At 42.8% G+C, this 22,938-nt stretch overlaps 1 protein-coding gene across 3 annotated transcripts in view; it reads right to left on the bottom strand.

Annotated features, from left to right (window-relative positions):
- LOC147181617 (RNA binding protein fox-1 homolog 3-like) overlaps positions 1-22,938 on the bottom strand; it is a 486,306-nt gene that overhangs the window by 383,132 nt on the left and 80,236 nt on the right. For 2 of the 3 annotated variants that reach the window (XM_086090584.1, XM_086090576.1), the window contains exon 1: positions 22,618-22,874. The exons of the other annotated variant lie outside the window; for it this stretch is intronic. In XM_086090584.1, the coding sequence (XP_085946710.1) occupies positions 22,618-22,660 (43 nt within the window). In that variant the 5' untranslated portion in view covers positions 22,661-22,874. Of the gene's footprint in view, positions 1-22,617; positions 22,875-22,938 lie in introns of those variants that run through there. 3 annotated transcript variants of the gene reach the window in all.

Here is a 22,938-nt window from a genome sequence, read left to right as displayed (position 1 = left end):
CACCAACCAAGTTTGACATAATTTATTTCACACAACTGTAAAAATACAACAACAACAAAAGTACAAAGTGTTAAAAGTACAAATAAAAGGAGAAATCAGTCAAATGTCATGAATGAAAAACTCAAGTAGTATCAAACACCCAACCCAAGATCTATTCCTGTTGCCGAAGCCCCCCGGCAACTCTTTCACGCCCAGACAACACGGCGTTTAATGGCTGTTGCCATGGCAACGCACGTCAACTATCATCACTTACATTGCCGGGGTGAAAGGTCGCAGTATGAATAGCAGCAATTAGCTATTTTAGCATTTTATCTAGTTGCATGCCAAACTCATTACCACTCTCACACACGCACGCACGATTGGGTCTCCCCAGCAATTAGCCAGCCCCCTCCAGATATGAAAGCCACTGATCAGCAGAGTTCCAAAGATACTCTCATGAGACGGGACGGTTGCAACGAGCCACTGACCCCTTTCACATCAAGTCGGCGGTGCCAGAGCTGGAGCCAAAAATCAGCGAGGGTTCTCGACAGCTTGGAGCTGGCAAACGCTAACACAACAGCACTGGTATGAGCGGGAAAGTGATATTACATATGAATATCAAGGTAGGAATTGAACTGATACTTTGAACCAACAATAAACACTCAATGTTTCTGGCTCCATGTTCTACAAGCATACTAAAGTGTCCCCACCACTATGACCGACACCCTGACCAAGGGTAGTGAAAATTGAGCATGTTGTTAGGGCTCTAAATTAACTTTTTTGATGACCAGCCAACGTGGCTGGTGACTCTCTAAAGTTTCTAGCCAACCACAATTTCCACCAGCCAATTTTTTTTACCCAGTGAAAATTTTCCCAGATTTGTTTTTGAAGCCCCTAAACAAAGTAACAACATGGCAGCACGTCGTGTCGTATTAAATACACTGATTCTGAAACATATAGTAAAGTTAATTTACTCACTCCCACATCCATACAGTATGTGAAAGGCCTGCTCTTTTTTTCCGATGACGTGAGCATTTCAAAACATCTTCTCCAACTCAACACACTTTTGTACACTTTCAATTAAGAGAGTTTGGTGATATATCTTCAGTTTATAATTCTACACATTTAAAAACATGCTTAGTGATTGGTTTACGTCAGAAAACTGCCCATCGCTCGGCTTGCATCATTCACATACAAATGTTATATAACTGTTTCTCACCTTAATTTGTTTGGTGCTCCCGTCAGACCTCGACCCGATTTGCCGAGACTGCATATTTCTTTCTGCACTTTTCACATGTTTAACACTCGTGAAATAAGAGAAATACGATTGTTGGCGCTTTACACTAGGCGAGTGTGTCGCTATGACTTACCGGTATATTATTATTATTTTTTTTTTTTTTTTTAAGAGCTCAGTATTGTTCATTCGGAAATGTCATCATCATTGCTTTTTTTTTTTTTTTTTTTTTTTTTAACTCTTTGACTGCCAGACGTTTTCAGAAAAGGGATGCCGCCAGTGCCAGCCGATTTAAGCATTTTGACTGATTTTCAAGGTCCACAGAAAATGTTCTGTTTGGACTATGGAAACACACGTACTACCAAATGAAAGATTGGACTTTCATCTTTCATCAGAAAAAAAGAGTTTGTTTCTACCTTATTCCGTTCTTTAGTAATCAACAATAGAAAATGGTTAGTTTGACCCAATTTCGCCTGTGTTGGACCAAAATACGGAGAAATCAAGCTTTTAGTGAAACGATATTATTTCATGCATTCTAGTGAATTTGACACTTCTTTTTGTCCATGAATGATGCCACAAACACCTAAATAGTGCTTTACTTCTATAAAACACTACCACCAAGAATGAAAAAGTGTTTTTTGATAGCAAAATACGTTTATTTACATTCAACAGTGTAACAATTTGACAACAATTTGGCAAACTATTTACAAATGTGTGCAACTGTGGTGCTATTTACAAATATGTGGATGTTTCAACGACAGTTTTTCTTTGTGTAACACTCTCCTGCGTGCAAGAAGACGCAACAGCATTTGCATGATTCATTTTATCCACTCCATTCATGGTGGCATCGTAGTCCAGAAACAGTGTCTTCTCCGTGATCAGACTGTACCCGCTCCTCCGATGAATATGCATTGGACTCGGGGTACTCTTCATTGTCCGATCGAATGTCCGCTTGTGCAGCTCCGCGTTTTCCGGCGTTAGCAGCGCTAGCCGGTGAGGCTTTATGACGAGAGAATAACGGCCGCGTATAGCTTCCAACTCCGGCGAGGTTGACCATCATCATCATCATCAATGTGCATTGGTCGATGCTTTTCGACTACTCTCCATCGCCCGATCGAATGTCCGCTTGTGCAGAAGTACCCGGCCGGCTATTGTGCGCGTTTTCCGGCCTTAGCAGCGCTAGCCGCGCTAGCCGCGCGTAGCCGGTGAGGCTTACTACGTGATCGTAAACACGTCCAGGCTTCCAACTTTGGCGTCAAACTCGCAGTCATCATCATCATCATCATCAATCTGCATTGGTCGATGCCAACTCTCCATCGCCCGATCGAATGTCCGCTTGTGCAGAAGTACCCGGCCGGCTATTGTGCGCGTTTTCCGGCCTTAGCAGCGCTAGCCGCGCTAGCCGCGCGTAGCCGGTGAGGCTTACTACGTGATAGTAACAGGCCAAAGCTTCCAACTTTGGCGTAGAGCTCGTTGTCATCATCATCGTTGACATCAATGCGCTTTTTAGTATTGATTGATGCTTTCCGTCTTTGAAAAAAATGCTCAAGCTGAGCTGCTTGTAACCGGTTGCTTGGTCAAGCCATTGTGGCTTGGATCAGCCATTGTCTCCTCAACACTCTAGCTCCGCCTCACGTCTTCTACTGACGCCCACGGTGGGCGGCCCATCCAACCTTGTGCAAAGAGAGTCATCGCTGCCCTCTAGGGGCCAAAACGAGTCTTTGACTAATCAGATCAGCCTGATTCTTTCAGCACAGCTGCCCAAGGCTTTCCTGCACCCGTTTTTGAAAAAAAAAAAAAAAACATAGGGGACGTCTTTTAACGTCCTCGGCGCCCTTCCCTAGGTTTATGCTAAACGTTTTATAACGTTTATGGCAGTCAAAGAGTTAATATATATATATATATATATATATATATATATATATATTTTTTTTTTTTTTTTTTGTGTGTGTGGGTGAGTATGTGTATGTGCGTGCGTGCGTGCGTGCGTGCGTGTATTTGTTAGCTCACCAGAAAACCTATTAGAAAAAAATCTCATACCGTTCACCTAAACCGAACACCAGGAGACCCGAGGGGACCGAAGAAAACCAAGGAAGGTGAAATCCAGCACCGACCAGACACCCCCCAACAGAACTCCTCCCCAGCCCAAGAAACATCCAGACCCCAACAAATCCAAAAAACATAAAATCAGGGAGGCCTCAAGAGACCAAAGGAGAGACCGAGAAAAGGAAGGAAGGACAGACGAAGCCGCGTGAGATCCGCAGACACCAGCCTCCACCGATTCAATAACCTGAGGAGGAAACAGATTGTGTCTGAGTTTCGGTAGATGCTGGTGTGGTGGATCTGGCATGCATGAAAATCTCCACCAAAGAGGGGAGCCGTCGACCCCCGCCGGAACAGAGCAAGCGCAACACCTCAGGGCCCCCCAGGCCGCGGCAGCGCCAAAGGACGACCCCCGGGCCCCGCCAGGGCCACCGGCCGGAGAGCAAACCCAGGAGCAGGAGCGCCCCCCGCCCCAACACGGCCCGCGCCCCCGGCCCAACGCAGCAGGACGGGGCACTGCAGGCCCACCAGGCACCCCACCGGCCCCCAACCCCCGCCCCCCCACAACCCCCCGCCCCCCATCCACCCCCGCCACCCACCCCAACCCAGCCCCAGCCGCCCCCAATCCCCCAGACACCCCCCACCCCGCAACCCCCACCACCGCCCCCCCCAACAAAGCCGCCCCCCCCCCGACCCCACCCCGACCAACCGGCAGCCCCCCAACCCCCGACCCCCAGCCCCCGGGGACCACCCGCACCCAGGCACCGGCGCCGAAGAGGGGCCGGACAGCGGAGCGGAGAGGGCAGCCGCGCCCACCCCACCCCCCGCCGTGTGGAAGGACGGAACACCGGGGGCAGAAGGGGGAGATGGGGGCACCGGAGGGTGGCCGACACCCCCGAACCCCAGGCCCAGCGGGGGAAGGCCCCGGTCGTCACCCCAGCGTTCTTTGTGAAAATTAACCCCTGTTACTGAGTCCGCCAGCTCGCGGACTGGCGAACTCTACCCCTAAACCGTGAATGTGACCCCACCCAGTGTATATACAAGTGTGTGTGTGTGGTGCATTAAAATTAGGAGCAGGTGAACCGGAGCCGATGGAAATGATATTCCCACGCTCCGATCCACCCGCCACCCAAGCATGTTGCGGCACACGGACAGGGGACCGCAGCACTGCTCTATACTGCGGCCCAACCGATGGCACCCCCACAAGCCACCCCCCCCACCCACAAGTTGTGTGGTGTATTAAAATTGGAGGGGAGTTGTAGGGTGAAGACGGTGTTTCCACCCTACCCCACCCCCCAAAGTGTGTTATGTGCCCTATATGTCTATAAAAGTGTATTGTGCAAACCTAGTGTAGTGAGTTAAGAGGAGTGACCAGCGGGGCCCTCCCCAACCGGGCGGGGGCAGGAGGCGCACCGGCCCACCAAGCCCCCACCCACCCCACCAGGACCCCGGCGGGCATATGGGACCCGTCCGGCGGGGCGATAGGGCTCGCCCCCCGGATACTGGGTCCCGCCCGAGGTGTCAGGACGCCCACCGGAGCGGGGCGGGCACGACACCAAACCCCAGCCACCCCCGCCGGCCCCCATAGCACCGAGACCCGGGCCATGGATGGAGCCCCCGGCCCAGGGGAGCGGAAGGAAGGCGTACCGGGGAAGGGGAAGGGAGGAGGGAAGGGGACGACAAGAAGGGCAGGGGGCAGCGGCAGGGACGCAAGGAGAGGGGGAGAGGAGGAGGAAGGGTGACGAGGAAGAGGGGACAGGGAGGCGGAGGACGGGCGGGGAGAGGCGAGGAGGGAGAGGCAGCAAGGGGGAGGAAGGGGGAGGGGAGAGGGAACCACCGGGCACCCCGGCGGCCCACAGGCCCCGAACCGCGTCGCCGGGCCCAGAGCGACGGACCGCGCCGGAACGGCGCCGCCCCCGACACCAGGGAAAGCCCCGCAACGCAGCACCCCCCAAGAGACCCAGGGAACGGCCAAGACGCAGCCGCCACCCAGCAGCCAACAGAGGGGCAGACCCGCCCACTCCCCGCCAGGGGGGACAGCACCCACAGAATTAACCCACTGGCATGCCGTGAATCCGAATATCAACCCCTGGTGCCCATCGGAGGTGAATCCGCTCGATCCCGCTGGCAGCAGCCGGGTTCCTGACTATAGAAACACAACCATTAGTTACAAATTGCCTAATACAGAAACATCAATGCAAGTTATAACGCTGCTGTGGCTCTCGCTAACAGGCAGAATTAAAATCCAAGTTTAGGTTAAAAAATTCTATATACGTAGACCATGTTTCTTTAAATTTTGACATTTGGTTTTTATTTGAGGCAGATATTTTTTCCATTAAAATATGATTTATGAGGAGGTTAGACCATTGGTCGATATTCAAAGTTTGTTTATTTTTCCAGTTAACAAGAATTGTTTTTTTTGCGATAGTAAGGGCTACAAGTATAGATTGAAATTGTTTATGTGGTAAGTCAATTGTTGTTAAGTCACCTAGCAAACACAAGTTTGGAGAGAACGGTATCCTACAGTCCAAGACAGCGGAAAGTTTTTCTAAGACTTTAGTCCAGAAACACATAACCGGAGTACATAACCATAAAGCATGAAAATAAGTGTCTGTAGTGTTTTGTAAACACTGGAGACAAATGTCGGAGTCTGAGAGTCCCATTTTCTTCATCATATATTGAGTAATGTATGTTCTGTGAATAATTTTATATTGGATAAGTTGTAAATTTGTGTGTTTTGTCATTTTAAAAACATTTTCACAAACTTGAATCCAAAAGACAGATTCCGGAGCTATAGACAAGTCTGTTTCCCATTTTGAGATGGGTAAAGACGTTTTATCAGTATATGAAAGTAACTTATATATTTTTGAGAGTTTTTTTGTTGTTGTCGAAGAAAGCTTGGTAATATCTTTAGCTAAAACAGGCGGTTGGAGCGTACCCTGGAGTGTTGGAATTTGTTTCTTTATCATACTTTTAACTTGCAAATAATGTAAAAAGTTTCCGTTTTTTATTTTATATTTTTGGAGCAAGGATGTATATGATATAAACATATTATCTGAGAAGAGATGGTGGAGATGTGTAATTCCTTTCTGCTCCCACACATTCAAATAAAACGATTGGTTGTTAATTTGAAAGTCGGGGTTATGCCATAGGGGAGAAAGCCCGCTGGGCTCCACTTGGGCTTTTTGTCATTTCTAGTGCCTTCCACCAGGCAGTCAGGGTGGCGGAAATCATTGGATTTTTAAAGCAGTTATGTCGCTTAATCTTTTTTTTTTTTTTTTTTTTTTTTTTTTTTTTCAAAGTTCAATTTATTTTTATTGTCAAATGATGCCTTAAATCTGATGAAATTACTCTCAAACAAAATGACACAAGACCGGTGAGGGAGCCAAGTTTTAAAGCTTTTTCATCAAGGATAATGATGAGTGAATGGACTGGCCAAAGTCAACTTCAACTTAATGCTGCTTTGTAAATAATGTTTAACGTAGAAATAATGGAAATATAGAAAATAAAGTGTCAAATTGTCATTGACCTTTAACTCATTCACTGCCATTGATGGCTATAGACGTCAAATATTCATTGTAACCATTTCCATTAGTAAAAAAAACAAAACACTTTTGTCAACAAGAGTACGAAAACCCAGAACTCTCCCATTGCACATTTAGAACAGACACAAAACGTGCGATCAATCGCGAGTCAACTCGTGAAGCCATGCAATTATTTACGATTAAAAAAAATTATCCCGACACTCCTAATTTTTAATAATCTTTTCTTTCTTTTTTAAATCGCGTGAGGCGATTAAAAAATTTCATTGTAATTAATCGCATGACTTCAATTGTTAACTCACAATTATTCATACATTTTTGTTTCTAAACGTACAATTAAAAACATTCTAGGTTTTCATACTCTTGTTAACAAAAGTGGAAAAATTATGTCGCTTAATCGATGTTGTAATAAAGAGTAAATCTAGGAGTCTGAGGTTATTACAATCCTTCTGTTCTAGTTCCAGCCAACAGTTAGTATCTCTATTGGGTTGTGCCCATAAAATAATATATTGTAGCTGGTTGGCTATATAATAGTGCATAAAATTTGGTGCCTCTAGACCTCCTTTGGATTTATTTTTCTGAAGAGTAGATAGACTAATCTTTGCTTCTTTTTTTTTTCAGTAAAATTTTGTAACGGCTGAGTCCAACAACTGGAACCAGTTAGCCGTAGGTTTAAATGGAATCATTGAGAAAAAATAGTTTATTTTGGGTAAAACTTTCATTTTAATAGTGGCTATTCGTCCTATTAGAGAAATAGGAAGATTATTCCAGCGCTCCAAGTCACTATAAATGCTATCCAGAAGTGGAGTGAAATTTAAATTAACTAAATCAGTTAATTTAGGTGAGATTTTTATGCCTAAGTATTTTAAATTACCTATAGGAAATGAGTAGTATGGGTCCTGGCTTGCAGGGTTCCATGAATTTTCTGTAATAGGTAGAAGTGTTGATTTTGTCCAGTTAATAGAATAGTCTGATAACTGTGAGAATTTAGTTATTAAGTTAAATACTTCCCCTAACGAAATAGCAGGCTTTTCTAAATAAAGTAAAATATCATCGGCATATAGATTAATTTTATGTTCTGTTACCCCAGAGTGAATTCCTTGAATCATTATTTCCTGGCGTATGGCTAATGCAAGCGGTTCAATAAATATTGCAAATAATAAAGGCGACAGTGGGCATCCCTGTCTTGTGCCTCTCTGTAGAGTAAAACTCTTAGATATAATCCCATTAGTAGTAACAGTAGCTTTAGGAGAATCATATAATACTGACACCCAGTGAATAAATGACTTCCCAAAGCCAAATTTATTTAAAACAGCAAAGAGGAAGGACCAGTTAACTTTATCAAAAGCTTTTTCTGCATCCAATGATATAATAACTGCCTTTTTATCATGCCGCTGTGACATACTAATAAGGTTAAAGAGCCTTCTAATATTATTAGTAGAGTGACGCTCTTTAATAAAGCCTGTTTGGTCGCTATGAATGATTGTCGGGATTACTGTTTCTAATCTAGATGTAAAAGCCTTAGTGATCATTTTAATATCAGTGTTAATTAGTGAAATCGGACGGTAACTTGATGGAAGGATGGGGTCTTTTTCTGGCTTTAATAAAAGTTTAATTGCTGCTGTATTCATGTGTGGGCGTATGTGACCATTAGTTTTAATTTCTGTTACTACTCTTAAGAATAGTGGAGCAAGCATTGACCAGAAGTGCTTTAAAAATATAGCCGGATAACCATCCGGGCCGGGTGCTTTGCCATTTGGCATACTATCTAGAGCACTGTACAACTCGTTTATAGTAAGTGGTGCATCTAACATATCTTTATATTCAGTAGTTACCTGAGGTATACTTAAGCTACTGAGGAATGCCTCAATATGCTCTGGGTTAGGTTTATTAGTTTCTGAGTATAAGTTGTGATAATAATTATAAAAAATTTGATTAATTTCTTCTGGTGATTGTGTACATTCACCAGTTGTACCTTTAATAGCCGTTATAAGCGATTTTTCCCGATTACGTTGAAGTTGGTTTGCAAGAAATTTACCTGATTTGTTATTATATTCAAAGTTGTTGTATCTCAATTGTTGTATTATAAACTCTGTCTTTTTAGTTAACATATCGTCTAACTGTATTTTTGTATTTTGTAAGTCAGTCCATATTTGGTTATTTGGGTTTATTGCGTACTCATCCGTCAGTTGTTTAATTTTATCTTCCAAGTCTTTTTCTAATTTTTGATCCTGTTTCTTTTTATAAGATGAATATGATATAATTTTACCTCTAATTACTGCTTTCCCGGCTTCCCAGAGAAGAGCTGGAGATAGGTCTGGAGAGTCATTTATTTCCAAAAAGTCTGCCCATTCTTTTCTTATAATTTTGTTAAATTCTGCGTCGTTTAGTAGTGAGATGTTAAAACGCCATGTAGGTGGTGGTTTAAAGGTATAATCAACTTGTAGGGAAAGGGAGACTGGTGCATGGTCGCTAATAATAATAGGATGTATTTTTGTAACGGTTTTATCAGCAATAGAATTATTTGTAAGAAAAAAAATCAATTCTTGAAAAGGACCGGTGCACAGCGGAAAAGAAGGTAAATTCCTTCTTATTTGGGTTTTTAAGTCTCCAGCTGTCGACGAGGCCAAAGTCATCCATATATTCCCCTATTACTTTTGTGGATTGTGATCGCCTTATACATGTTGTTTTATTAGAACGATCTATTAATGGATTTAAGGTTGTGTTAAAGTCTCCTCCAATAATAATAGTAGAGTTCGCTGCTAATTCAAACAGCTTAGAGAAAAATTCATGGAAAAAAGCCGGATCATCATTATTAGGGGCATATAAATTACCGAATGTATATATTTTATTAAATATAGTCACCTGAATAATAATGTATCGGCCCTCTGGGTCTGTTATTGTATTATTTAGAGTAAAGAGTAAATTCTTATGTATGAGTATACAGACTCCCCTTTGTCTACTGTTATAAGGGGCAGAGTACGCTTGGCTAAAATTTTTATCAATAAGTAATTTTTCTTCAGATTTTTGTAGGTGGGTTTCTTGTAGGAGGCAAATATCTGCTTTTAATTTTAAGAGATGGTCTAAAGTTTTTATTCTTTTTGCCTGTGAGCGAGCGCCACAAACATTCCAGGAAACCAGAACTAATTTATGCATACAAATAATATAAACTCAGTCCTATGTATATATCTGTATAGGCCATTTGCCACCACTGGCATGTTATAGGATAGAATCAAAGTGGTTAGGTGATTTATATAGTTTGTATAAAATATGAGGTAACGTATAAGGTAACATGTAAGGTAATGTGTAAGGTAACGTGTAAGGTAACGTGTAAGGTAACGTGTAAGTAAATAAAAGTGCATAGTGACATAGAATGGCGGCTGGCTCTCTGCCGAGCAATGTAAAACGCCTATAAAGAAAGCAAGGTCAGTCTTCGTAGCGTTCCAGAAGAAGTAACATGCAATCGGGAGAGTCACCCTCCCCCACGCTGCGTTCTTGTCATTCACCAGACGCATTCAAGAGTTTTGATCATCCCATTAAGAACGCTACAAAGACTTTTCTTGCTTTTTTTTTTTTATAGGCGTTTCACACTGCTTGGCAGAGAGCCTCCCGCCATTCTATATCACTTTGCACTGAATGCGTGGCGACGTAAATAACAATGGTGGCGTACGTCCAAATAAAGTTTCTACAAAATGTATGTGGTATATGCCACGGAGGAGGCGGGACTTCCGACTTCCTGGTTTTCACACATCAGCTTTGTTTCCGTTTCCTGTTTGCGACTTGTGGGCTGCATTAAAGTTCATACGTTTCCGCTTTTGAACTAATGGGCTGCGCGTTCCCGTCGACGGGTGCGAGTGTTTAGTGTGTCCGTCTCAGTTGTCCGAAGCATTTTATAGAGTTGAGACGCCCTGGTTAGGAGGCGCAGTGGTGGGGGGGGGGGGGGGGGGGGGGGGGTCAGTGTTGGAACTGTTGATGGCCGGAAATGACGCTGATGTGTGAAACCCGGAAGTCGGAAATCCGTGGCATTTACCCCATTAAACTGGTAATGATTTTTGAAAAATGAAACTCATAGTTATATTAATAACAACCAAATATATAATATAGAGCAAACTTGTCATTACAGTCAATGTTCCTTTTAATGGTGGAACAGAATTGTCAACAAATCGCTCCTCATGGCAGCCGTTTTTCAGCAAATCTCTACTGTTATTATGATTAATGTCACTCGTCAAAGTTATCAAACCTGAATGAGTTTCGAGGAGAGGGACGCGGACTCTTGCTAAAATGCTAATATGCTCATTGTGAAGGTCCGGAAGGAAGACACTTTGTGACACGCTTCCCAAGGCACCTCCAAAATAAAAGTCACTACACATTACCGCTGTAAGACACCTTTATTGTGACGAGGTCCATCAACAACAGTGCCTCAAACTGTGTGCAAATGACATTTTCAGAGCTAGTTTTCAGGAAATGCTTACAACAATCTTGTAAGCTTACTACAAGCCTTAAAACTTGCATTAACAGCCAAATTGGCAAGTAAATATTCATGATCACCCGCCAAAATGAATTTTAACCCGCATTTGGCGGGTGTTAATTTAGAGCCCTGCTGCTAAGTAGAAACAGCACTACAGTTCTGGCACAATGTGGTAGATTATAGTTATCGTTAGCTCTGATTGGCTGTCGTTTGTCAATCTTAAATGGAAATTTGGGCTAATTAGTTATTCTTTGTTTTAAATGACATTGCAGAGCTCCGAGCGAAAAAGCAGAAAACAAGATGACTTGAATGGTTGTTAATTGTCTGACTGCTGCGCCGCACACCCGGGTAATTGCGCAATTAGCGTACGTTAGCACACGCTAATACACGCTGACGTTCGTGATGCCGCTGGGCACACGAGAGGCTTGAATCACGTTCTGTAGAGAACTGAGACACAAACGCTATTTTTGAATTGTTTCAAAATATGTGTGTGGAGACATTTGCTGAATGCTGTCATGTAACAGCAGTGGTTTCTGGTATGGGCAATATGGGCGGCTGCACAGGATGAAATTTCTAGGGCGGTTAGCAGGATCAAAGGGAGCTAGCACCGCCACTATGTAATGTAAATGCACATGTGCACACTTGATACACCAGCAAACATACTGACTACTTACAAATACATAAATAAATACAAACATACATCTACAGTATGTATGTATGTATATTTGTTACATTACGTGGAGGCCTACATACATCTACAGTATGTATGTATGTATATTTGTTACATTACGTGGAGGCCTACACATGCAAAACTATATAATCTCACCCCCTCACTGCAGCGTGTGTGTTTGTGCGCGTGCGTGCGCGTGGGTGTGTGTGTGTGTGCGTGTGTGTGCATGTTTATTACTGTCTTAGGCCCACTTAAGTGTGACAGTAACAGTATGAGATGGCGGCGAGCGGCAGGCGGCGACCATTCATCATGCCGGCCTTGACGTCATGTGATTGTCGCCAAGTGAGAGTAAGTCCTGTCTAATGACGAATGGGCGTCACCTCAAATATTCCGAGAGCCGCCACCGATTCACCTTACGCGCAAACGTTAATGTGGGTCGACAACACGTAGGAGCACGATTGGTAGCAAAGCTACATGCTAAGCTAACTAACATTAGCGGTCATATTGCGGCATACCAATAATAAAAACGTCTGAGTTCTCCACATACAGTCCATATGTGCCCTGACATTGACTGGCAACCAGTACGTTTGTCTACACACGATTGGCTGGCGACCAGTTTATTATTTATATGTCCGCTGCAATTGGCTGGAAACAAGCCCAGTGTTTGTCAATACGTGCTTTGATATTGGCTGGCAACCATTCTGTTTGTCTTTAAATGCACTTTGACATTGACTGAGGACCAGTTCATTGTTGTAAAATGGGCTGGCTGGGCATCATTACCTGGTAGGCTAGAATTAGTTAGCAAGCACTAGTAGTGGCATTTGATGACTGGTGCTCAGCCGGCTTCCGTCTGTCAGTTGTCAATCTGCACAGATGCCATGACGCATCGCTAGCGGCAACGTATGCTTGATTGACAGCTGTGTCCTGACAGGTATCAACAAAATCTACCACTGAGATTATTCCGCCCCCACCGCTACACACTCCACCATCTCCACTTTGCTGCAATGCTCCCCTTTTCTCACTGCCTTGTCTAACTGTTAGCCTATAACTATTAGCTTGCCCATATTTGGAAGCACTTGCGTGGCAGCCAATCAGGAAGTAACATGGGCTTTATTGCTGTGAGCATTCTGAAATCACTCCGCCAGTCATTCTCCCATTGTATGCGCCTTCTGATGTCACTTTGATGATATATTTGACATAGTTGACGTCATTTGTTTTATACATTACATAATAGACAAATTTAAATACTGGACTTTTTTATACACTGGATATGTTTTATTTGAATTGTTTATTGAAGTGAATTATTTGAATATTAGACACATCGGGCATTAGACAATTTATTAGACAATTTGTATAATGGACATATTTTATATATTTGACATGGGACATATTTTATATACTGGACATATTTTATCATTTGGATATATTTGTGATTTCTTTTAAATGTGACTTACGCAACTCCTAGAACATATATATATATATCGGATAATTTATACTGAACATGTTTTATATATTTTACATAGTGGATATTTTATCAATTTGGATGTCTATTAATTTGTTTATAATGATTTTTCAGTTGACATTGTATTTTCATATTGGATATCCAGTATTTGACATAGTCAACGCTTGCTAATTTGTTTATATTGGAGATGTTTGATTAATTGGACATTTTTACATATTTCATAGTGTAAATTTTTTAAATATTTTATGTACTAGACACATTGGAGGTCCCAGCAGGAGGTTAAAACACATTCATCCTTGGCTCCTAGCAATGCCCAACGGCATCCTCTCCACTGGGCTTTATGGTATTTACAGCACGGGAGCCCCTCTCCGGTCCGGGGTAGGGAAATCTCGGCGCGGCGCCGGCAGAGCGCCGAGTGCTCGCCAAGGACCCGTTGGGTGCTCTTTCTGTGTGGTTGCCATGGAAACAGATGCGTGAGCTACAGTATCAGTAACTTTTAATTCCTCAACAGGCCCGATACGCAAGGTGGATCGCATCAAATATGAACTACACTGGAGCCCCTTTCTCGCTTTGGGCCTGACACTGCAGACAATTTATTCGCACACAGAAGTCGCCGGAGCAGGACATTGTCGTGTCTACAATATGTGTGCTCTTACGACTTATTTCTACTTTTTTTCCATGCAAAAAAAAGAAGGAATTGTATGAGTGGAGATGCAATGCATGCAGTACACAAGGTCGTCTCACATACAGTACACTCTCACAATAAACATTGAGTTGGCCGTATACCAGGGGTGTCTAAGTTCGGTCATCGAGAGCCACTATCCAGTTTCTCTCCATTAACACACCTGATTCATGATCAGGATCATTATTAGGCTTCTGCGAAACTTGCTGATGAGCTGATCATTAGCTTCAGCTGCGCTGAAAGAGGGAGACATGGAAAACAGGCTGGATAGTGGCTCTCGAGGACCGAACTTGGCCACCCCCTGCCTTATACTATACTATATATATGTGACCGGCTCCACTTAAGACTCAGACAGACAGTATTTGTGACTGAATGAAGCAGCGTGTACAGCGTCGTATGAAATTGACATCACTAAGCGATCAAAACATTACATTAGTATTTACAATACATCATGACATTAGCCTACATTACATACAAGGCATTGCCGCTTATTATAAGTTTTAATTACACTCATTCCTGATCCGCTGTCAGCCTGTCAATCTGCTCTGCGGAGGGGCGAGAGCATCTGCGTGGCTGCTTGCTCGTGTTGGTTTAAAGTGTGTGAATGTAGTTATTTCAATTAAAAGTAGAAATCGATTCATTACGAAAGAGATCCCGGAATTGAAGATTATCTTTGGATTACAAACCACGGTAACCGGACCCACGATGCGCTTCTACTAAAAGGTATGATGGTGTGTTATGACGTGCACGTCATTCTGTTCACTTACGTGCACTGTTACATTATAGTGGACTTTGACTTTTTTTGGTTGCCATGTCCAGCCATCCATCCATCCATTAGCAGAAGTGCACAACATTTATACAAACCATTTGTGAATGCCGTTGGAGGCGAGGAAATCCGGGTTGGTTTTAAAAAACGTGCCCGAGACACGGCGCTAGCTAGCAGCTAGGCTAAAAACACTCCCTAGTTACAATGCATACAGTCTAATAATTGCTTATTTTTAAACACTTCCAATTTTTTGTTTTACCTTTGTGCTGCTGGGAAATGAAACTAGAGACCTTAAGAAGGCTATTTGTGGAAAAATCGACATTTTCGGGAAAACTGTTCATTTTCATGTGTAGCTTGTTAAACATCCTTCCGACAACCAGACCATCATGTTTGCAAGAGAGCCCGTTAGTTAGGGTTAGGGTCTTTGCGTCATACATAACATATGAGTTAGTTAAAGCTGTTTAGCTTGATCAATGTTAATAATGTAAGCTGGGCAATTTGACGTCTTATAGTAGGTAGTTTACACACTGGAAGCTTTGTGATGCTATTTCATCGATTTACACAAAGTGGACATAGTATCGTAACAGACACTTTGAACTTATTTTGTTTTCATTTTTCACATAGCGTTTTGTGTTAGCTTACACAGTAAATTCTATAGAGTAAGTATTACTCTATTTACAGCGGGAGCAAAGAGATTCCGTTTTAGAGTAGGCTAATATTTACACTTGGACGAGAGTAAAATAAAGAATTGGAAAAAAATAATAAAAGGCATGCAAGGGTTGAGGAACGAACTCACGACCTTCAGCTTGGGAGACAGCCGATCTACATCCTGGGCTACGCAGCTCCTGCTGTGTGTTAGTATATCGTTCATGCAGGCTGGAATCTTCCTAACTCCATGAGACCAAAAACGATGTTTGCGTTTTTCTCTTGAAGATAAGCAAACAGTAGGAGGGGCATAACTCAGGAGGTAGTGTGGCAGTCTCCCAAACTGAAGGCCGTGAGTTTGTTCCTCAACCCTTGAGTGACTTTTATTTCATTTTTCTCAATTCTTTATTTTATTGTCTTCCAAGTGTAAATATTAGCTTACTCTAAAACCGAGTCTATTTGGTAACACTATAAATATAGTCAAATTTACTCTACAGAATTTACTGTGTACCGCAGAGTAAACAACCATTCGGTTACAGACACTATTGTCTTGATTGTTGCGGGCTAAAATGCCTGATTTCGCAGCCAATTTTTCTGAAAGTTTCAGAATCTATAGTATTGGAACAGTTTCCCTCTTAGTACACCTCATACAGAAGGATTGGCTTAAAGGAAATCTAAGGAGACATAAAATAGTCGGACATTTGACGTCCTTGTTTGGGAAGGAGTAAAATCGGAGCAAACACAGCCACAATAAAAGTATCCAGCATTGTCAGTTCGAGATGGGATGAAGACATCTGTATGACTCCCTCTGAGGGGCATGATGGATCCATACGATTGCTCTTGCTTACCATGATGCAAAACTTGCTGCCGTGTGAGGAGCGTGTCATCAGTGACAGCGGCTCAGAAGAATGGCGGCGCCTCAGGTACCTGCCGGAATTTTGACACCCCCTCACCGCCCGCCCGACTCCTTCCCGCTCTTTCCGTCTATCGCTTGGCTCCTTCCCAAGCAACAGATTGGCGCCGTCGCTGGAGTAACGGCTCACAGATGGAGCGGCGCGGCTTGCCGAGGACGCCTGACAGGATCAATCCCGGGGCTCGTTCGCTCGCAGTCAATTAAGCCGTGTTAGTTTTGACAGGAGCCACGGGCCAAATAACAGCCGTCAGCATCGACGAGTGAAAATATTGGGACCAAACACGGCGAGGAGACGGAGGGGGAAAAAATAAAAACAGATGCTCCAGTGTAGAATTTGTTAGGAGGATGAGGATGAGGAGGGAGCTTGATGCGGACTGACAGGCCAACCTGAGCAACGCTTTCATTAGTTGAACACAACGCGCCCTCGGGCTGTTCGGTGCAAGCCCAAATCAGCTCCAAACACCAAGATGATCGATTGCAAAAGCCATATTTAGTACATCTGCAACGAGATTATTGGGTGTGTGCAAACTTTTTAGATTAAGAGTCATACTTAGTGTTTAACACTGCTGCAAAGTAATAAAGAACCAATTATGTCTGTTATGCAAGTACAGCGGTGCTTTGAATTGATAGTTTCAGTCGATCTGTGACTGCACTCGGAACTCAAAATGAAAATAAAAGGTTTTGCCATATTGCCCAGCCCTACTGTAGTATTTTGTTCTGTATTTGTACGGTAGTACTTTACAAAAATATACAGTAGTACCATGTTTAAATAGAACATAAAGGAATTAAACAGATGGTGAATCATGATTATTTCAGTTTGCCTTGGCCAGCAGAGAACATTATACATAATACCAATGCATACAAACATTAGGGCTGGGTATTGCCAACAACCTCACGATATAATGCGTATCACGATACAGGGGTCACGATACGATACATATGTATCCCAATACTTGGTCATTAAGGCGATACATATCTCGACATTTTACATTGCTTTACATGCATTTTTAGTATAAGAGTCATATGTATATCTAAATTATGTTTATTACGCTGGATGGCAAAAATGTTTTTGTTAGCAGCTCTTCAGGTTTGCCACCAAGTGGCATGCGTGGTCTAAATGTGCGTGCATTGCAGAGCAAGGTGCCACTTTCACAGACACACCAGGAAACTTTCCAAATAGGCATGGGCCAATATAAGTAAAAATATAGTATTAAAATGACAGCTCTAAAATGTGCTTATTTTAAATATTTGGGGAGTTAAGTTTAAATAAATAAATGTTGATAGTCTGTTGTTATTTTTCTTAGCAAGACCGTGTTCAATCACTGGTGAGCTATTTTTAGAACAGACTTGAATTCGTGGGACACCTACTAGTGTACACACCAGTGTCTCTTTTCTCCGCTCCCCCCACTCTCTCCTCCTGCTACTGCTTTGCAATTAAGTGCACGTGCAAACTTGCAATGCACTTAATTGAAGCAATTAACTTCAGAGGCTGCTGCAGCACAGCCCTGCAAGCAACTAGTGGTTAACTGCCTACAGTATTTACAAATGAATGTGCAATATAGATTCTGACGCCTGCGTATCGATAAAAAAATAAAAAATAAAATTAAATAAAAATTTATTTTAAAAAAATAATCACAAAACACTGTTTATAAAACGAAAATGTCTACAAATTAAGCCAGTGTCTCTGCTCTCAAATGCTGTGGGCCTGTCTGATAAAACCATGCTCTGCTGAAATACAGATGCTATATGGTCTACCAATTTTCTTATGCCTACACACCCTTACACGTTCAAGCCATGAAAATTTGCGTTGCATCGCTTTGGATTTGGGATCATCTTATCTTTTGAGGTTAAGACAAAAATTAAGGCAGGCTTCTCCAATCCTGGTCCTCGAGTACTGTAGTCTGCAGATTTGATATGTTCCTCCAACACTTCTAAATTAGGATCGTTATCAGGTTTCTGCAGAGCTTGCTGTTCGGCTGATTAAATGAATCAGGTGTGTTTTTGGAGTATGGAAATATCTAAACCTGCAGGACTCTGGCCCTCGAAGGACCAGGATTGGGGAAGCTTGGATTGGGGGGTAAATGTCATCTTGTCCCATATCACTGTTAGATTATTAACATTGTTTTTCTGTTTCAATTTATATTTTAATTGTTTTTGATATTAGTTAGAGATGTGTAATAATAAGACAACAGTTCATTCATATGTTAGTCAATCTATAGTCTTTGTTCTCTTCCCTGGGGAAGTAAGGTTTCTGATTCAATCTAAATGAGGGGATGTCTGTAAATGCAATCAGAGGTCTGTCCATAAAAACTCCTGGTGCGAGGGGGCGCTGGGGGCCAATTGTTTACCCACATCTTGAGTGGACTAAGATAGGAACTGAAGTAAGATAATCAGGTATTGTATTTCACTCTGCTGACAGGACAAGATGAAAGGGGGGGGGAGTAAACTGTTTTTGTATAAGTAAGGGAGAAAGGAAAGAGGGGGTACACTTCTAGACCAAATGCTGTTTGAGCAAGGTTCTTGGGTGTCTTCAGAAATTCTGAAAATAAAGCTGGCAAAAAACTTCTCCACGAGACTTCAACTTTGAGTTTTATTTTGAACACGCAGAAATCAAAGAAACGATTTCCAACATCACTCACAAAACCAAAAATCTTAAAAAACTTTCTCCACATTTGGTCAGGACCCGGTGTAGTTGGTGAAACCAATCAGTGTTCTACTGCTGATTACTAAAATAGAAAAAGCTAGAGAAAAAAAACATTTTGCCCTGGTGAAAGAGGGCCATCTTACACTAGATTTTGGTCTTCTGCCTTTATTGTGAAGGAAAAATGTTCTCTACATCTTGAAAGTCAAAATGCTCTAAAACTGAATCCTAACACAGTAGACAAACAAGATCTGGAATGCATTCACGACAATAAAGAACAACAACAACTTTTTTTTTTTTTTTAAACGAAAGCATCGAAGCAAAGTCTGGGTAATAAAAAGGGGGGGGGGGGCGAATAAGCAGGGTTAACGCTCTGCAAGCAGGCCTGGCGTGTTTCCCCTAATAAGACAAATGACTGTGAAGTGAAGACAATAGGAACGCGGCGCCACCTACTGAGAGACGAGGTGGAGACGAGGTGGAGACGAACGCCTTTGAAGCCTTCGGAAAGACAGTGCAACTCTTTGATTAGGACGCGGAGGTAGGATGCCGTGGGCGATGGACTGAAAACACTTGGCATCTGCTCGTAACACACACACACACGTGTATGTGTGCGCGCACACACACACGTGTATGTGTGCGCGCACACATGTGTGTGCGTGTGTATCATTGCACACACACACTACACGTCCTGCTTTGAAGGGTTATCAAGGCCGCTCGTTAATGATGTCCCTGGCTTTCTTAGAGACGAGCGCCTCCACGGGGCGGAATGGAGCCCTTTAATTAGTTTGCAAACAGGGCAATTAAATGTGCTTCCTTCCCAATCGTTCGCAGCAGGACAAAAGCTTCCCGGAGGCCAAGTCCAGAGACGGTGGGAACTTCCATTGTCATCACACAACCAAAATAAAACATTTAGAGCATTACTTCATTTGATCTGCATCTACCAATAATGATGTTGTACGTGTTAGGGAGGTTTGCCAGGCGGAGAACGCAACACGAGTGTAGTGTTAGTGATTCTCCAAAATTCAAAAGGAGCACCATTGGATGTATTTATTGTATTATTTATTTCAGCCCCCAAACCATTTTAGCTTAGCAGCATGAAATTTAGTGGACACGTCATTCACATGTAGACACACAAAAAAAGTCACAAGAAACCATGGCTGAAAAGACACTTTAAGTCGGAAATTTGCTTTGAATCAGCCTTTTAAGGCCTCAAAAATGACCATGGTAACCCTTGAATTAGCTAAACATATGAAATGTCATGTCTAGACACAAAAAAAAGTATGAAGCCATGCTTGAAAATACAAAGTCTGCCATTTTGGTTTCAAATTACCAATGAAGGTTGTCATAGTCAAGTCAAGTCATGTTTATTAAAAGTCCTACAAACACCAATCCAACGTTGGGAGTCAGATAGCGTTGGGCCGACGGCATGCGCCGTCTGATCAGTGTATAAATTACTGTCGTGAAGTTGGATCGAGTTATAATATGTCGGGGGGGGGGGCGTTTCCATCAAATACGACATGTTGAATCGGCATTGGGGAATTTGATCACTGTGATTGGCTGTTAGCTATGAATCAGCGCATGGGACAAGAAGAGCGAGTGACAACGCGTATAAACAGTACTCAACCTTATGGTTTTTCAGTACAGCACACGTAAAAATTAAAGTCCCCCATAAAGAGGATATGATCATATTTCAGCATGATTTCGGCAAGAAGATTTGCAAAGTCATTTAAAAAGTCCTGATTGTATTTTGGAGGTCGGTAAATGACACAGCACAGTGACAGTTTGGCCGACTTCAAAGAAAGAGGTTTCAAAGCTGTTGATCGATGTGGTAAATAGTCATCGTTTACGTTTACATTTGTTTTTAAGAAATAGTCGCCATTCCTCCACCTCGGCCCGACGTCCTCGGAGCGTCCAAGTAAGCACAGCCAGGCGGTAGTAATTCAATCATAGCGCTGGACTCACTAGCGACAGTCCAGGTCTCCGTCAGGCAAAGGAAATCCAAGTTAATGGAAAAGAAAAACTCCCTCAAAATAAACGTTTTGATTGTCATTTAAGAGCGTCCAAAACCTGGAACTCAGCACGGCCGAAGCTTTTCGGATGAGCCGAGGATCGTAGCAGCCAGGAGACAACAGGTTCCAGGTTACGCCACAACAGAGTACATCCATACGTTCGGGAACAAGCAGGGGACGAAGGGGAAGATGACTTTGTCTCTTTGGTTCAAGAGAGACCGACATTGTATGATATTACCGTTAAAATGTTTGTCGAAAAAGGTATGAAAGCCAAACATGACATGGGGACGCGACTGGATATAGCAGGTAGGATTTACTTTTATATACGGTAGTGTGCAAAAAGCCGGAGGGTTTTAATCACATGGGAGGACATCGTGAGAGAGAAAGTAACCACCAGTATGCAATGTTTACGTCGGTTTGGTGCATCTAGGCCTTTAATGCCACCTGAATTTTCTGGCAATTCAGCCCCTGAAGCATGTTTCACTTAGTGTTGGAGAGGCTTGGTTTGGACTGTATAGGTTTGATTCAATTGGGATATTTTCTTTTCGCCCTCGGGGTGTCGGCCAGAACACAAAGCACAGTGGAGCGAAGATGTGGTTTGGCAGCTTTAATCCAGTTGTAGGAACATCAACAACAGGCGATTATAGTAGGTGCACTTTAGGGTAAAGGCTTACAAGCATGGCAATGTGGCTAACTGTGGGTGCTTTTAATCCTGAAGTCCTGTGTATGTATGTTCTGATCATCTGTGTGTGTGTGTGTGTGTGTGTGTGTGTGTGTGTGTGTGTGTGTGTGTGTGTGTGTGTGTGTGTGTGTGTGTGTGTGTGTGTGTGTGTGTGTGTGTGTGTGTGTGTGTGTGTGTGTGTGTGTGTGCGTGCGTGCGTGCGTGCGTGCGTGCGTGTGAAAGCGTGACTAAAGCTTCTGTGTGTGTGTGGTTAAATGTGTGGTTCTGTAATAAACGGAAAAACAATACAGCGTATGAGTGTGAATACTTGACTCTTAATACAACACAAATACAGTACTGAATTACTTAATTGCACGCATTACTTGGCTAAATAATAACTGGCTGCAACATTACTAATTCACATGAACAACATTATCTGAGCTGTGCACATTAATGCTATAAGCACACACAAGTTATACAACATGCTAAACATGGCCTAATTACTCAAAAGTATGATGCACGTAACGAAATTACATCATTGAACATTAATTGTGGCCGACTACGGCCGTGGGCGTCGCGTAATGGCTGCACCCATTGAGAGCATAATGTCCCAAACTGACGACAGACATGACGTGCAAAGATGGACAAAACGTGCAAATAAACACACTATACTTTAGTGCACTTCTCTACAAATACCTAACATACAGAAGAGAACACATTTATGTAGTTAAACGGTGTTTAAGACACTTAATTAGCTACGTAGTGAACTTCAACGAGGTACTCAACGAGCTGTCAATCAAATCGGCGTCGGAGCTTAATAAGGTACACAACGGCAAAACACACTGTCGTGCGACAAATAAACACGATAGAAAGTAAACTAAAACACTATTTAGTGTACTCACTTTTGGTTAAAGACGCACACGACCCCCACATCTCGCAATACATCTTGTCATGGTGGCGTCCAACTGCACAATAACCGCTGTGCAACAAGTAATGGTCCCAGAATGCAATGCGCGCATCACAAGAGGTAAATATAATGACGTCACTCTAAACTCTTAACAAGAAAATAGACAAATATAATAATAATGACCATTAATATTTGGAACCTTTCTAACACATAGCAACGTGAAATTTGGTAGACACACAAAAAAGTCTCAAGATACAGTGACCAATAAGGCACCGGAAGCTAGTTTCCATTTTACAATTAAAACACCCCCAGATTT

The sequence above is a fragment of the Leptonotus elevatus genome, chromosome 1, assembly GCF_054856555.1.
Source record: "Leptonotus elevatus isolate MCC_2025b chromosome 1, RoL_Lele_1.0, whole genome shotgun sequence".
Classification (NCBI taxonomy): Eukaryota; Metazoa; Chordata; class Actinopteri; order Syngnathiformes; family Syngnathidae; genus Leptonotus; species Leptonotus elevatus.
This window is presented reverse-complemented; position numbering and strand designations above follow the sequence as displayed.